At 39.8% G+C, this 16,871-nt stretch overlaps 1 protein-coding gene across 11 annotated transcripts in view; it reads right to left on the minus strand.

The window, feature by feature from the left end:
* Nucleotides 1-16,871, minus strand: part of LOC117407249 (dystrophin-like) — an 809,654-nt gene that overhangs the window by 109,912 nt on the left and 682,871 nt on the right. For all 11 annotated transcript variants that reach the window (XM_059028873.1, XM_059028880.1, XM_059028876.1 and 8 more), the window contains one exon: nucleotides 8,739-8,885. In XM_059028873.1, the coding sequence (XP_058884856.1) occupies nucleotides 8,739-8,885 (147 nt within the window). The remainder of the gene's footprint in view (nucleotides 1-8,738; nucleotides 8,886-16,871) is intronic.

Genomic DNA, 16,871 nt, shown 5'->3' on the forward strand with positions numbered 1-16,871 from the left:
GTGCAATAAAATCTCCAAAAAACAGCAGGGGTGGGTCTATACAAATAGACAGACACGGTAGAAATATAGTGACACCTGAATTAAACATCAAAGGGACTGATCACATGTGACTGATTCTTTTCTCTTATTGTTTGATAACATGCTATCAAGATTTAGGATTAGAATGTAATCACCTTACTGCAATTTATTGTGCTAGTAATGCAGTATAATTTTGTAGGGGGAGTTGACAACAAAATTGTCAATCTAGGTTCTGAAATGCAAAAAAAACAAAAAAAAAACATAGGTCTTCTCTGGTTGGTTTATATGTTTCAGTTTACTGTAAATAACTGGTCTGAGAATTCATACAATCAGATTGAGGGCACAGGGTTGTGCCCATGTATGCAATAAGGCCCGACAGGGATTCCGTATACGACAAATATACAGAAGCCTCGGGGCATTGTGCGGCACGAGACGAAGTCCAGTGCCTCCAACCCTGAAGGGCCTTATTGCATTTATAACCTGGTCAAATAGTGGATTTGAAAAAAAGTAGTCCCACACTACACACTAAGTTAAGGTGAGTACATTTGTTTAATTGAAACATGCAAAAGTAAGTAAATATTGAATTGTACATTGCCATTGAAAAGATCCACCAGGAGGTGGAGTTGAGACAGCATTGAATTATTTTTTTTCTGTGAGTGTAGAACGGTTTCAGCAGAACGGGAGTAAAACAAAAAAAATAAATAATGACGTCTCAGATTTCTGTGTCAGAGGGGGTGGATAATGTGCTGAAGGGTCATTTTGTGTTTTTCTGTAGTGTTTACAAACCACTAAAATACATTATTTGAAGTGACAAAGTCGGGGTGAGTGAGTATAGAGACAGAATTATGCTATCTTGTAGTTCATTTCATTGATCTTCAAATCGTAATGACTGCTTACTACTTTTGGGATTTTATTTGCTGGTACTTGGTCACTCAGTTTTATAGTTACTGTACATCTCTAACTGTAAACAAGATGGCTACCAGTACTTTAAATTCTGTAAGGCAGCGCAGTGATTTAGAATACGTGACAAGGCTCCAACTGTCCGTATCCATCCAATATACGGATAGCTGGAACTTTGCTTGACCAATCACATTACTTGTTTCACGTTCCATTGCCAGCCCTGGTTTATAAACTAGATGTGGATGGATCTTTCATACTTTTTTCCAAAGGGTGCCATAACTGGTTAAACCTAAACAGCAAATTAAGCATTGTGACAAGCTGGCTTTTGTGGTTACGTCAGACCAGAAAGGAGTACACAGACAGACGGTAGGTAGTTGGTGGTGAATCTGAGACGCTGTTGCGCTTAGTGAGTTTATTGTAAAATAAAAGGTTTAAACAGAAAACAGGACACGGCACTTGCGGCCAAAATAAACAGACAAACAAAACGAACAGACACTAACAAACAGGGACGAACACTAAACAAACACGTACCACGTAGCAATTGCTTCTTTTTATTTCTCTCCCCACTCTCTCCCGTTCCTTCGCCCTGAACACACAACCCCGAGTGAGTAAAACGTGCATCTATATATACAATTGAGGTGATGGAAACAGAGGCAGCTCCTGCTGCTCTGCTCCTGGTGGAGGTGATGGAGGCAGAGGCAGTTCCTACTGCTTTGTTCCTGCCAGTGGAGGTAGAGGCAGCTCCTGCTGCTCTGCTCCTGCCGGTGGCAGAGGCAGAGGCAGCTCCTGCTGCTCTCCTCTCCTGGTGGTGGAAGCGGTTGAGGTGGTGCAGAGACAGCTCCTGGTGGAGATGGTGGAGGCAGAGGCAGCTCTGCTCCTGGTGGAGGTGGTGGAGGCAGAGACAGCTCCTGCTGCTCTGCTCCTGGCGACGGAGGTGGGAGCAGCGTGTAGTCTCCTGGCGACGGAGGTGGGAGCAGCGTGTAGTCTCCTGGCGACGGAGGTGGGAGCAGCGTGTAGTCTCCCCCTCTTGCAGGGGACTGGTGCGGGTGGCTCTTCCTCACTTGCAGGGGACTGCTGTGGCTCTGCCTCACTTGCAGGGGACTGCTGTGTGTCTCCCTCTCTTGCAGGGGACTGGTGCGGGTCTCCCTCACTTGCAGGGGACTGGTGCGGGTCTCCCTCACTTGCAGGGGACTGCTGCGGCTCTGCCTCACTTGCAGGGGACTGCTGTGGGTCTCCCTCTCTTGCAGGGGACTGGTGCGGGTCTCCCTCACTTGCAGGGGACTGGTGCGGCTCTGAAGGTGCAACCAGCAGGCATTTTCCCTCTGCTGGTGGAGATGGGGACAGCAGGCATTTTCCCTCTGCTGGTGGAGATGGGGACAGCAGGCATTTTCCCTCTGCTGGTGGAGATGGGGACAGAAGGCATTTTCCCTCTGCTGGTGGAGACGGGGACAGCAGGCATTTTCCCTCTGCTAGTGGAGACGGGGACAGCAGGCATTTTCCCTCTGCTGGTGGAGACAGGGACAGCAGGCATTTTCCCTCTGCTGGTGGAGACGGGGACAGCAGGCATTTTCCCTCAGGTGGTGGAGACGGGGACAGCAGGCATTTTCCCACTGCTGGTGGAGACGGGGACAGCAGGCATTTTCCCACTGCTGGTGGAGACGGGGACAGCAGGCATTTTCCCTCTGGTGGTGGAGACGGGGACAGCAGGCATTTTCCCTCTGCTGGTGGAGATGGGGACAGCAGGCATTTTTCATCTGCTGATGGAGAAGGGGACAGCAGGCATTTTCCCTCTGCTGGTGGAGACGGGGACAGCAGGCATTTTCCCTCTGCTGGTGGAGACGGGGACAGCAGGCATTTTCCCTCTGCTGGTGGAGACGGGGACAGCAGGCATTTTCCCTCTGCTGGTGGAGACGGGGACAGAAGGCATTTTCCCTCAGGTGGTGGAGACGGGGACAGCAGGCATTTTCGCACTGCTGGTGGAGACGGGGACAGCAGGCATTTTCCCAATGCTGGTGGAGACGGGGACAGCAGGCATTTTCCCTCTGGTGGTGGAGACGGGGACAGCAGGCATTTTCCCTCTGCTGGTGGAGATGGGGACAGCAGGCATTTTTCCTCTGCTGATGGAGAAGGGGACAGCAGGCATTCTCCCTTCAGCCCAGTGAGGGTGCTGGTAGGTGTGGCTCCTTCTACTTGGAATGCAACCTGCTGGGGCAATCCCATATCGTTGATTACCACAGCTGTCGGGTTCACAAAGGGCACTGGGTAGTAGTGTTGTTCCCAGTGTTCCCAATGTTCCCCATCTCTGGCCCACAGCAGGTCAACAACCTTCGGGAGGTCCTCCCAGTTCCACTCTGGGTCTGACACCCAGTCCAGCATCTCCTCAGAGGATGGGAAAGGCTCTGTCTCCTCCCTCCTGGGCTCTGGATGCTCTCTCCATTCCTGCTGTTGATGTCTTCTGCCGTGTACGAACACTAAACAAACACGTACCACATAGCAATTGCTTCTTTTTATTTCTCTCCTCACTCCCGTTCCTTCGCCCTGAACACAAGTGAGTGAGTAAAACGTGCATCTATATATACAATTGTGCTGGGATTCAATTACCAATTAATTATTCACTTGAATCCCAACATGTGAACTAATCTGTGAAAACTCTGTGCTCATATATTAAGTACTTTAAATGCACGTGAAGTGAAGTGCAATCCCCGTGCCTAAATACAATTATACATTTTAAATACTCATGCTCATTACCCACATTATATCCCGTGTACCAACTACAATACACCAACATTAACACACGCAACATACAACATAAAACACAAAAATACACACAGGGGCGGGGCACATTGCCACAAGCATCCATAAATAACACAAGCCAGCGCTCTCCTTTTAATCACCTGCTTGCTGGCTTTTCAGGAACCCAGGAGCTGGTTGCTGAAGTGGAGACTTCAGACTGGAAAGGTTTTATATTTACAGTGAATATCCATTTTAAAAAGCAGTACTCAACTCCTCCTCAACAGTCAAGGCTTTTGTTACTATTAGCAGTATTTGTTTTCAAATTTTATAATTGTAATGGCCTGTCATTCGGACAATAATTAAAAATTGAAACTTGTTAAAGCAAAAAAAAAACAAACTGTACTTAATGTTCTCCACATTAACAGCTCACATACACATGTAAAAAACAAAAGAAACCCTGACAGAACTGCAGACACTAAATATGATGGGAAAAGGTTTTTTTTTATAAATTCTCCTACATGACAGATTATGACTTGATGTTATATGTCAGGAGGTTCTTGGGCTTTACATTCCGCTCTTGACAGATACTCAAAACAAGTTATGGGTCACTTTAAGTTTGTGTGGTAGGGCGCTGCAGACTTTGAAGATTCTTTTTGCACGGTTTCAGAGACTCAGCAACTCTTACATGAGGAGAAGCCTTGAACACAAATGATTGATAGAAACTGTGTTACCATGTCTTTTTTGTAGTAAATCCTATCTCATGTTTTCACCCTCATCCCCCACTCAAAACAATTCATTTATTAATAGCACTTCATGTTATTAACCAGGAAATGATTGCCAAGTCGTATTATATTATTGATTAAATTTTTTCAAACCCTAGCCCTCAACCCCACTTTTAGCCCAAACAGGTTGACACTTACTACTGGGAAAGAGAAATATTGTCAGTTTCATGGAAAGCATGACCAATTTAATACATTTATGTGTTACATATATTAATAGTATATACCAGTTGTGGCAAATTCTATTTAAATGCATCCCAAAGCTGTTGCCTGAGCATTTGATCAGTTACTTAACTAAGCCAAACAACAAAGTATATGCTTCGTTCAAGCTTGAAGTACTGTTTATGATCAGTAGTAAACATTATTTTGCCTTTAAGGCACCACATTTTTTCTGTATAGGTTAATACTTGGTTTGTAACTTGTATTAAACTTAAATGTATTCAAATGTTTATAAAAGTACTGCTGAAATATGAAAACAACTTCATGCAAATTAAAACATAATTATATACCAATAAATGAGATGCTAGAACCTATTTTGCATTGACTTAAAAGCATAGTTTCCTATATGTTTTATCTATATATATATATATATTTTTTTTACATTTTTTAAAGATGATTTACATATCTTTGTTAAAAATATCTGCTCTTTAGATGTCTCCTGTGCAATATTACAGTAACATGAACCATATTTTAGTGTAAACTGAAAATTATTTTGGGGTACTGTAACAATTTGTGTGGTGTTTTAATGATTTCATTATTGTTCTTTTTTATTATTCTTGTAAAAGATTACTTACTTTTCCATATCTTATGAATATTTCTATACTGCTATTTTTTATGCAGGTGGGTAACAGTTTTAATAATCTAATACTATGAAAGGGTTTAGCTTTCTATGCAAAGGTTGGAGAGTGTCAGATAAAAGAACTGAAAGCGTCTGACAAAAATCCACCTCTGACCAAATCATTGATGTTTTTAATGATTTTGATAAGAAATTGATTGAAAAGCTTAGAGTCTGCATTTGAAAACATATTTCAAAAGACTTACTGTACAGTAAGATCCACTCTTGGACCAAAAGGTCTTTGTGCCTCAATATTAGCCGCTATTGTATTACTGATACATAATTTCAAACTCACAGAGGTTGCAGGGACTTCAAACGAAGAACTACTTGGGTCATGTATTACCTGTTTTAGTGCAGTAGTACCATTACTGGTATGAATGCCAAGACTGGTAGAACATTCAATCAGAGGGGTAAAACCGCCTCTAGTCATTCTGCATATATTCATCTCAGATGGTTGTGTGTAATTTATGTGTGTGTGTGCTGATGTTAATATCTGTCTCAAGGCAATCTTAGTTAGCACCTGTTACTTAACACAATGGAATAAATCCTAGGTAAAATAAATTATAAATGAGCTATCATGCACACAACAACCAAGAGGCTCAGTAGTGTGGTAAACCAAGGGTCAATCTTGGTTGGAGAATGGAATGTCCATGCAACCCTCACCCCACGTGATAATGCTTAAGTGAAATGGGTTTTGAAGACCCTGTTCAAAAACCTTCAGCTCACATTTTAGTGTTTGTCAATATTCTTGTAAATGTAAGTGTTTTCAAACAGAAGAACAAACCCTTTTAGAAACTCTGGAGAAATGTTTCAGCATCATTAAAACTTATTTAATAGATTGAAACAGGCTAAAAATAACATCCTGTTAATCTATTTGGCTCACATCTTTGTTGTGCACATACACAAATCTAGCTGAAGATGTTCTGTTTTTGGTAACTGATCCCACACACTTATTTAATGGACTGAAAATGCGAATAGCGCCCTGCATTTCTGTTTGGCACACATCTTTGCCATACATGGTTCTCCTGTGTTTGTTTAAACCTTACCCTCAGGGATCCTGTTACCTTTGCTTGTTGCTAAGATTTTTATCATGAAGGGACCCAGAAAGACTACTTAACTATACCAAGATAGACAGACATTTTTCACATTCCCAGAGGGGGGGGTGGGGGGGTGGGGAGGGCATATAACATTGCTTTCTGTCTGCCATGTGAATCCATGTCTACTGGGTGTGCTGCTGTGCTTGGGACCTTAGCACCACTGAAGGCAGTCCACCGCAAGTCTACTGTTTGAAAATCTCACATTCATGAGTTGGCACTTTCAGCAGGAGTAGTCTGAGTGTTTGCAATGAAAACATAATGGTAAAAGTGTAGGAATCACTTACAATTAATTATATGAACTGCACAGTCATGATAACATTTTTTAATGATAAGCCAAAATACTGAAACAATCATTAAGTGCTTATGGCTCCCGACTACAGCTTTATAAAGAGGGAACAGTTTTTAAGGTTATAAATATGCATAACTTAATTAAAAGGAGCCAACAGCAAGAATCATCTGGCAAGGACCAGGAAAGATGGCAAATACTAATATTTGTAAATATTTTAAAAGGGAACAAAAAACGGTATTTTGTTAAATATGAAAGCTGTAGGAGTGGGTTGAAAAGTCCTTGAAAACAAACTGGAAAAGAAAAAAACTGTTTTTCCACAGCTTTATTGTATGGTTTGGTGCCTTCTGGCTTGAATACTTTGTTTAATTTAATTAGCATGTTTCCCAGACATTATGTGAGCTTATCAAGCCATATCTTTACATTCTGTTCTGTTTGTTGATGTCAGTGCTGTATATACAAATCACTGCTATTTCTTATCCGACATATCTGCATACTTTAACCGACCAAACAGTCCTTACTCCTGGAATGCTAAGCATGTGGAAAACTGTAAATGGAAAACTAAAAATGCTACAATTGGAAACGTATGGGTTGTCAACCGGGTTCATAAATCTGGTTTATTTCAATGACGATATTACAAAGTAAAATGCATCTGCAAAAAAATGTAAAAGGCCTGTGAGTTACCATCAAGCTTCAGAAAATGGCACTATAGCAGCCAACCAGCTATGTCCTTATTAAATAACAGTTTAATAGGCAGAAAGTCCATGCTTGCCACCTACTGTAAAACAAAACGAACAACCCTGTCCAGGCTGTAAATACAAAATGCAGGAATCTCCACTATATCCAGTGGGCAGTAAAATATGAGAGGATATATATGTATATATTTTAATAATGGTGGTTTGGGGTCATGTCAAAGGTGAATGAACTCTGAGAAAACAAAGCCAGTTTCTACTCATAAAGCAAGAGCAAGGATTGGAAATATTTGTCCCTGTAGCTTCTGACAGACACATATTTAATGCCTTTCATTTTATTCCAACCAATGCAATGTTTGCAATTAGCAACAAAAGAAATGATAAAATGAAAGGACTTCCCCTGGATTAGCACAGCAGGCTATTCCACCCTGCTACTTCGGCTTACATAAAATTAATTATTATTCAATAGAGTGCCAGTGTTCTCAATAATTTGTCTCAAAATATGTGTTCCACAGTGGGAGTAGTCATGCCCTGCATTGCCCATTACAGCAGTTCTGCTTCCTGAGTGCAGCACATTACTACGCCCCCCCTGAGCGATGCTCCTGCAATCCCTGACTGGGCCTTCTGCCACCAGCACCGCCTTTCTAACAATTTTCCATCAGCTACAATCTGTATTCATAAGTAATTTCTAAGGGACATGTTTTAACATGTACATGTGCGGTTGACCCCTGTCTCTTAAAACAGTTAGCAGATCTCGGATTTTGGTAACTGAATCCACCCATTGTTGCTTCCAATAAGACTCATACAGCAAAAACAAGGAAAACTGTACATATTAGATTAAAAGCAGAATGTACTATTCTATGAGGTTGTCCGTGTTCCCCTGCTTTGCAGTGGGTCAGCAGCTCAGTGGTACTGTACAATAAGATTCCTTAAGGTTTTTACTGCTGCCAGCTCCACTCTTCTTCCCACAAGACCAAGATTCAAACTCGGATCACAATGACGTTTACCATAGACACAAGCTTTTCATTAGTAAATGTTAAAGCAATAATGATTTTTAATGACAGAAACTGTTACAGGAATTCAAAAAAAATATTGGGTTATATTGTATATAAGTGTGTATTACACATAAGTCTGTATTGTATGCTGCATATACTGGTATTGTTATATTTACTTCCTAGCCTGGAAAGATTTCACATAGTGTTATAAAGGGGGAGCCCAGTATCAGTAAATCAGGATGGCTGTCCAACATGAAATAGAGCGTGGTATATATGCTCTAATTTCATACCAAGTAAAATTCTGCTGTACACAGGAGCAGTGAAAAGTATAGTGAAATAGATTTTAAGACACTAGACTATGCTTTGGATTGATAAGGGAGTGTCACTAGACATGGAGGCTTACCTGCAGGAGCTTCCAGCGTGTGTTCAGATCCTCCAGACGGTTAAGGTTGTAAGGGGAGAGCTGGATGTCTGGAGGGGTGAACTTGGACGCCAGGTCATTCACATGGGTTACATTCTCTTTAATCGGAGCTATTTCAGCTCGGAAGGCCTGTAACAAGAAACAATAACAGTTAATTGAATTGCTTTTTTCTCAATGTTCAACACCTTCCTGCTTTCCCATCTGCACGGTCAGATAGGTATTCTCAGCTGGTATGCTCAGTTGCATAACCTTCCATGCCCTGATTATGTGCAGTGCTACTGCATACAACTGAACTCTCCATGACCGCAAGGGATGTCTCTTTCTTACTGACATGCCTTGTTATCCCTGGTGGGTCAAATACACTTTTTTAAAAAACCTGACTGTCATACCCCTATCTCAATTCCAGTGTCTCTTGATTTTGCAGCTGGCTGGTTTTGTCAAATACATTAAAGTTAAGCGAACTGCCACCCATGGTTACACACTGCTGAAAGTAAGACAGTGCTTTGCTGAGATTCAGAACCAGAACTGTATCTTGTTGCTATTGGTTTTCAGCCCCTTGATACTTGTGGTATGTGTTGGTTCCCTGGTTGCCCTCTTATACACCACAATAAAAACATAGCAAAGTGCAGTTACATAGCAAAAGCAAAGTGAAAGCATAATAAAACACAGCCAAGGATGGAAAAGCACAGCCAAGGATGGTAAAATTGTTTTAAAGCACTGTTAATAGTTTAAGTATGGGAAATTGAAAATGCAATATATTAAACTTTTATAAGGGCTATAAAAGGCTCTGTTCTAAGCACCAGTTAGACACATCTGACTTATGTTTGATAGGAAAAGGAACTGTTTGACAGGTTAACAGATTCCTTTAAAAGACAACCAGATTTGCCAGTACATGCCAGTATCAAGGGAGCTCAACTGGTTAATCACCTTTGGGAGAAAACAGAGGGTTTAATACAGTTGACTAGTGGCTGTATTTAGATATGCTGCAGCTTAAATCATTAAAATACACCCCAGAACCATATTCTAATCATCATGAAACCATGTCAAAAACTATTTACATACCTACACCCGGAGCTCTGAAACTGTGTTCATAAATAAACCTTTTAAATTAATGGAAGTTGTTTGCGATGCTCAATATAGAATCTTAATTTAAATAGCTACAATATGTTTCCTTTATCATTCAGTTTTATTAAAGCAATCTGTGATGGCCAATAGACTTGTGGGCTGCTCTTAAATTCATTTAGTTTTTGGCATAATGAATACCAAGCAAACAGAACAAAAATAAACATGTTAGTAGAACTGTCTATATCTTCAGGGGGAATCAATTTTAGAGCAACTAAATATTGTACCTAATAGAAAAGTCTTGAAGGAAGACTTAATCTTTGCAAAAACTCAACAAACTCTACTTATAAGAGGCACTTTAAACATAAATAATTAAATGTCTGCCCGTTTCATGTGGTTAACTTTTGCTGTCTAATTTAAAACAACAAAATGTATTGATTCCAAGTTGTCTGTTTCTATTTCATCTCACAATGAGCTGTAATTAAATGTCTTCTGCTTTGGGCAATGTAACACCATTTCAGTAACAGCATTACTCGAGATTCGTGTGCCCTAAGAGGCAGCTATTGGTAGGCAGCAAAATGGCTAATAAGTTAATGGCTTGATTGAATTGGAATTGGAACTTGAATTGGAATCTGTCAGACAGCACACAGGGCATACTACATTGATTAATGGTGATGATTTTCAAAGATTGGCCAGAATATTCTGAGTGGGTTTAAGGTTGTTTAGTGTTATAGGGTCACAGTTTCACAAAACTTCTCTTCTGGAATCAAGATGCACAAAAACAACCTCAAAGCTTGGTAGAAACAATCAGAGAAAAAGAATGGATTCAGGACTATCTATAAAATCATCCTTAGTACAAAACAAAGAACCACTCTGATTCATTGCAAATGTAAAAAGTGAAAAAGTAGCATTGGACGCTAATTAATGGTCTTGAACTAATTAATGGTCTTCACCAATGGCTCAAGTGACACCACAAAACTGCTAGTGTTGATAACCCAAAATTGATCCTTTTGGTGTCTTTATACATACTGAATCCAGTGTGGGCTGTTTTGGTTTAGAAGGTTCATTTTGAAGCCAGGTTTACCACTAGGTGAGGCTAAAATAAACTTGATCAAGTAACTGGTATAGTCAAGTAGCTGAAGTCAAGGTATGAGCCGTGGGTAGAATGGGTAACATTTCTATACCCTGTACTGTTAATCTATTGCAGCATGGTTGCATGGTACATGTCACTACCAATGTAGTCGCCCTGGATAAGGACGTCTGCTAATAAATAATAATAATAATAATAATAATAATAATAATAATAATAATAATAATAATAATAATATATGTGCTACCGCATAATCCAATGTGTTGCCATTGCTGGGAATGCTGTGTTCTTCACATGGTTCTCTTAAGGAAAATACACTGATATAATAATGGTATCCCAAAGATATATTTTAATTTAATGTAAGGCCAGTCACTATCTAAATCTAAATGAGTGAGCCTTTTACAACTAGTGCTTTTGACTTAACATTGAGTTAGCTCAAGGAACTCTAACTGCCAAGAACAGACTGCTACGTATTCTCTTCACTCTAATCTTTACGAGGCAGAGAGAAGTGCTTTTTATAAATGGTCATCAGGCGCACGTTCATTTATTGTTTGTTTTGGAAAACATATTCTCTTATTATATATTGCAACAATGCCTCCAATAAATCATGTAAAGGGTTCCAGTCAAAATTCAGATTACGTCATATTAGAATGTTTGTCAAATACTCATTTTGTAAATGCTGTTCTCCATAATTTAGAATAAAGAATTCAAAAGTAGAGTTTCAAAAAGACCTCCGAGAACTGTCTCTAAATTGCAACCGTATTTCCACTCATTGGTCTGCTTCTTTTCTAAGTTACTTATTCAGTTCACTGGTAGTGCACACTGTATATTATGCTAGCACATTATTTTAATGAATATTGTATGTTTGCATTCGTAAACAATGTGGATTATGACTCACTCAGGGACTGGTAAATATTGTTCTTTCTACTTTAACTGGAAAATTCCCTTGGGTCTAGTGCTTATTGCAATATATGGTAAGTTTATACATCAGCAAAAATATATCACACAGTATTGCCATGGAGCTAGAACTTTTTCTTACTTTGACAGGCAATCAAATGTTTTTAGAAGGTTCTAAATATAAATACCACCAAGTTTGGTGGAGGTATCCAAGAATTGTTACATTATGATTGAGCACATTTATGCATGTTACACTAGAAGAAGAAAGGGCTGAATGGTACAAGGAGCAAAACTCAGGAGGTGTGAAGAATAAGATCTAGAGAAAGAAGTGAGAAATCAGATTTAATTCACAGCCAGCATTTAGTCAGGGGGTAGAGGAAGGCCAGATTGGAAACTCAAGACATGATTGCTTCCAGTTTTTTCTTTCCTATTAAAACATAAACATCTGTGAGAATCAAGCTCTATAACCTGATAAGGAAATAAGAAAAAAAAAATAAGGAGACATCTCTGGAAGTAGTTGTAATACACAGCAAATAACAATGGTTTGAACTTGCTGAAATTTACAGGACGGAAGAGTATGGATGTAAAGAATAGAAGTATGGTAATAGAAATGGTAATATAGTCAGTGTACTTTGTGTTACATATGGTTAACATTCCTTTATTTGTGTTCCAGATCATTATCACCTGTGTAATATTTACTGTCTCAGATATACTGTACTGTATATTTATTTTGTGAATGCTAACTGCTTTGGTCAATTCATAACATTTCATAACTAAATACACAAATCAAAAATGATGAACAGGAAACGAACAATCTGACTCTAATCAATGTAAAACAGCATTGTTCCAATAAAACAAATATGTTTACCAAGCTTGTCTGTTGAGACTAAATAAGGAAAAGTGTGTCTTGATGGTAACAGTTGTTTTTGTTCAACGGAATTGTCCTCTAAGGGAACCATTTAACATTCACCAAAAACCAAGGCTGAAACATTTTAACATGTAGGCTAGCTACTGTGTCAATTCTTTAAAATGTACATTGGAACATTGGAACTCGAGTCGCTATTGAAACAATTTTGGAAACAAGAGTGTTTTAAAATGGTCTGTGTCAGCTGCAAAAAAAAGTGACAAGTCGACAAAATCAATTTTTTAAAAACAACCTTGAATGACAAATTCAGCAACATTTGAGTGTTGTAATCCTTTAAAACTTATGTTGACACATTAATTAATTACCATAGCCTATTTTGCTGCATTTAGCCCAAAATATTAAACACGGGAGAAGCGTTTACTGCAAAACTGACAAAACTGAAGCTTTTGTGTTTTTCTTTATACACAGTGTACATTTCTAATAATACGTAAAAGTTATTTTTTATGAAGTTTTAAAACCACAGATACCGTCAAATTATTAGTAAATTATATATCATATATGCCACTGCAGCCTATCAACCTAAAAAAATAAATAAATAAAACATCTTATACGACTAAGCACAGACGTAAACAGCTAGTGTTTTACATTGCCTATTACAAAGGCAGACACACAATTGAAACCAATGGCATTTTTCACAAGCGTCTTAAAAACAGCCTGACCCACTACTGTTGTGTGGTTAACAGAGTCAAGATGCAGTGTATCTACTAAGTAAGCAGTACGTTCCTCTGAATTAGCAGTTGTAAAGGTCGATTTGAATATTCTTCATGTGCTGCATACACTTTAGGGAGATACTCTCGTCTGAGTGTGTCACTGTTAGGCATGGCTCCAAAATTCGGGATTTTTTTCATTGTACAGTATGATGAATTCACCAATCATGAAGCCATTTGTTTGACCCCAGTTGCCAAATGCACAGCATTGATGCCGGACCGTGTACAGTTACTGTAGCGCTGGTCTACTTGATTGAAGTATGAAATGAACAGTGAAGAGAAATGGAAAATACTGTAAGGAAAATAAAATACATATTTATATTATTTGTTTATTTAGCAGACACCATTATAGGGCATAGGGCAGCTGTGTGGAGTAGTGGTTAGGGCTCTGGACTCTTGACCGGAGGGTTGTGGGTTCAATCCCCAGTGGGAGACACTGCTGTTGTACCCTTGAGCAAGGTACTTTACCTAGATTGCTCCAGTAAAAACCCAACTGTATAAATGGGTAATTGTATGTAAAAATAATGTGATATCTGTATAATGTGAAATAATGTATAATGTGATATCTTGTAACAATTGTAAGTCGCCCTGGACAAGGGCGTCAGCGAAGAAATAAATAATAATAATAATAATAATAATTATCCAAGGCGACTTACAGAGACTATAGGGTGTGTGAACTATGCATCAGCTGCAGAGTCATTTACAACAATGTCTCACCTGAAAGACGGAGCACAAGGACGTTAAGTGACTTGCTCAAGGTCACACAGTGAGTCAGTGAGTGAGCTGGGATTTGAACCGGGGACCTCCAGGTTACAAGCTCTTACAGCCTCCTGATCAAGCTAATTTACCGTTCACAGTGAAACGAGCGAAGAAACAGCTGCTTGGGTTTTTGTGGATCGCTGTTCTCCATAGACTCTTAAGATAAAGCAGTGATCATCACAAACCCAAGCAGCTGCATCCTCACTTGCACGGTAGGCAGTCAAATACACAATATCATGAATTTTTCCGGAGCCCTACATATAAGGCTAGTATGATTTCAGTGCTCAACCTGTATCTAGCTGTATGTTGTATGTATTATTTTTGATGTTCCATATTAATTCAATAAATTTGTTTTAGCTGGAACACCAAACACCACCCCCCACACCCCCAAATCGTGCACACAGCTTCTGCCGCCTGTGCGCAAAATCCATGTCAGACCTTCATGAATAGCTCATGAATGTATGGCAGCTCATTATCTGTGTTTAACATGCTGCTTTGCATACGTAAACATCATTAATTCAATGTAAATGAGGCGGTGGCGCTATTCCTTTTATTTTGCATCTGCTAAATCCTTGTTTTCTGCATGGAAATGGGAATAGTAAATAGGACAGGGTCAGAACTGCACACGGTAATGTTTTGCGTACGGTAAACACTTGGTAAATGAGGCCCATAAACTTTACTCATTCTAATGGACGTTTTATCAGAAATAACAAAAGAGGATAAAGCACATGTACTTTCTATATTCATACAGGAATCTGAAACTAGTACACCTCTGTTTATGCCACGTTGATCCCACAGGGAAAAGCATGTTTGATCTGCTCTACAGTCTTGGCACCAAGAAGATTTATGTTTGTGCCAGTGTATAACTTCATGAATTTTCAGCAGAATGATTTAATGCACCCTGCAGCTCTTTTCTAAACACCCTGTGCAAAACATAAAATCTTATACAAATATGACAGCTTTCCTCGTTCATATGAGCCAATGACAGAAGTACCAATGGACTTCTGATGTGAACACAACTAAACATTTGTTTTCTTGTTTTTGTTTAAAATTGAAATGAATTTGTTCAACACTGAGTCTCCTTTCTGCTGAACTACAATATACATATTGCAATACAACAAAGCTCCAGATTATGACAGGATAATAGTTGCTTTGTTTCTCTAATCCTTTTCTGAGTTTGTGGTGGTATTCCACCAGCAACAGCCTTTACTGGTATGACAGATATGAAAGAAGAAAAGACTGACAGATAGAAATTGATTGATTACAAAAATGATTCACTGGAATACATTAATCATGGCTGAATAAACTGTTGATCAATGTTTAAGTGACTACTCTTAGGGCAATCAAAGAAATTCACAAATTGTACATAAATCTGAAATTGATCGGAATAAAGCGAACATGTGTTTGAAGATATTCTAGAAATACTGTTGGGGTCTTTGTTTTGTTGAACTGCCCTGACTGTCACAAGAAGAGAAACAACAGCATGTTAATATGTTGAGTTGGGACTCCAACAACTTGAAGCAGGTCATTTATGGATTCCTAAAAAAGGAAAGCACTGAAGACCAAAGATTAAATGGTTCCATGAGGCAAAGATGTGCTGTAGTATGGTGGACATCCTCAATACTCAGGGGTAGATGTACTTAAGTGTTGCGGCTGTCGCAGTAGTAGCAAACCAGTTGCAAATGAGTCCGAAATCTAGCGCAATGCTGTTAGCGACTTTTAGGGAATGCTTTGCAGCAGCAGTTTTTCTTTTGCAGTTCAGCCTTGGATGAATATGTAGTTATGGGCATTCCTGCATAAATTCGCAAAAAACGGAGTGGCGATAGTGCAAATGAGGGTTCTCAAATATTATAATGAGATGTACTAAAGCTGCCGGCAATTACAACACATACAATTGCATCAATTTGTTAAGAGCTTTTGAAAACACATTTTTAACAGTCGCAATTAGCAAACCTTTAAAAGGTAGTATGAAAAACACTATCCCCTAACCATGGCCACTGTGTCATCAGCAAGAACGAGTAATTTATAGGATGAGAAGAGAAAGGGTATTTGGTACCCGCATTACCCTCTTCGATTTAAATGAAGACCAAATTAAGCACAGGTACAGGCTCGGCAGCCATATATTTCTTGAGCTGCTGTCTGATTTAAAAGATGACCTGGAGTCTGTCACCCAGAGAAGCTATGCTATCCCTGCAGTGGTCAAACTATTGTCCACCCTGCATTATCTTGCCTCTATGTCCTATGTTGCTCATTGCCTGGTATACTGCCTGAGCCTCCCCGATCAGACAGGGTCCCAGCTGGCTTGCCCAGAACTCCCTCGGCCATGACGCGGTGGTGGCTAGCCACTCGAATGTGACCAGGTACGCTTCTGGGTCATCCTCTGCCGTCATCTTCAACGCCTGTGCTTTAGGGGCCGTCACTGCGGGTGCTGTTGTAGGGTGTGGCGTTATTGCCAGCCCTACCCTCTCAATGAGTACGGTGTATCGCTCCTCTCTCCTTCTCTCCTCTGCCTCCTGTCTGGTCTCAAGCGCATCCAGCAGCTCCGCCAGTGTGTTGCGATCCATAATCCCTTACACCACGTGTGGCAAAGTGGCTTGCAGGAGTGATGTGGTGGTCAATGAAAAGGCAGACAACAAGAATCCCAGTGCAAGGAGGTTTAATTATAAGCCAGGTCT

The sequence above is a fragment of the Acipenser ruthenus genome, chromosome 8, assembly GCF_902713425.1.
Source record: "Acipenser ruthenus chromosome 8, fAciRut3.2 maternal haplotype, whole genome shotgun sequence".
Classification (NCBI taxonomy): Eukaryota; Metazoa; Chordata; class Actinopteri; order Acipenseriformes; family Acipenseridae; genus Acipenser; species Acipenser ruthenus.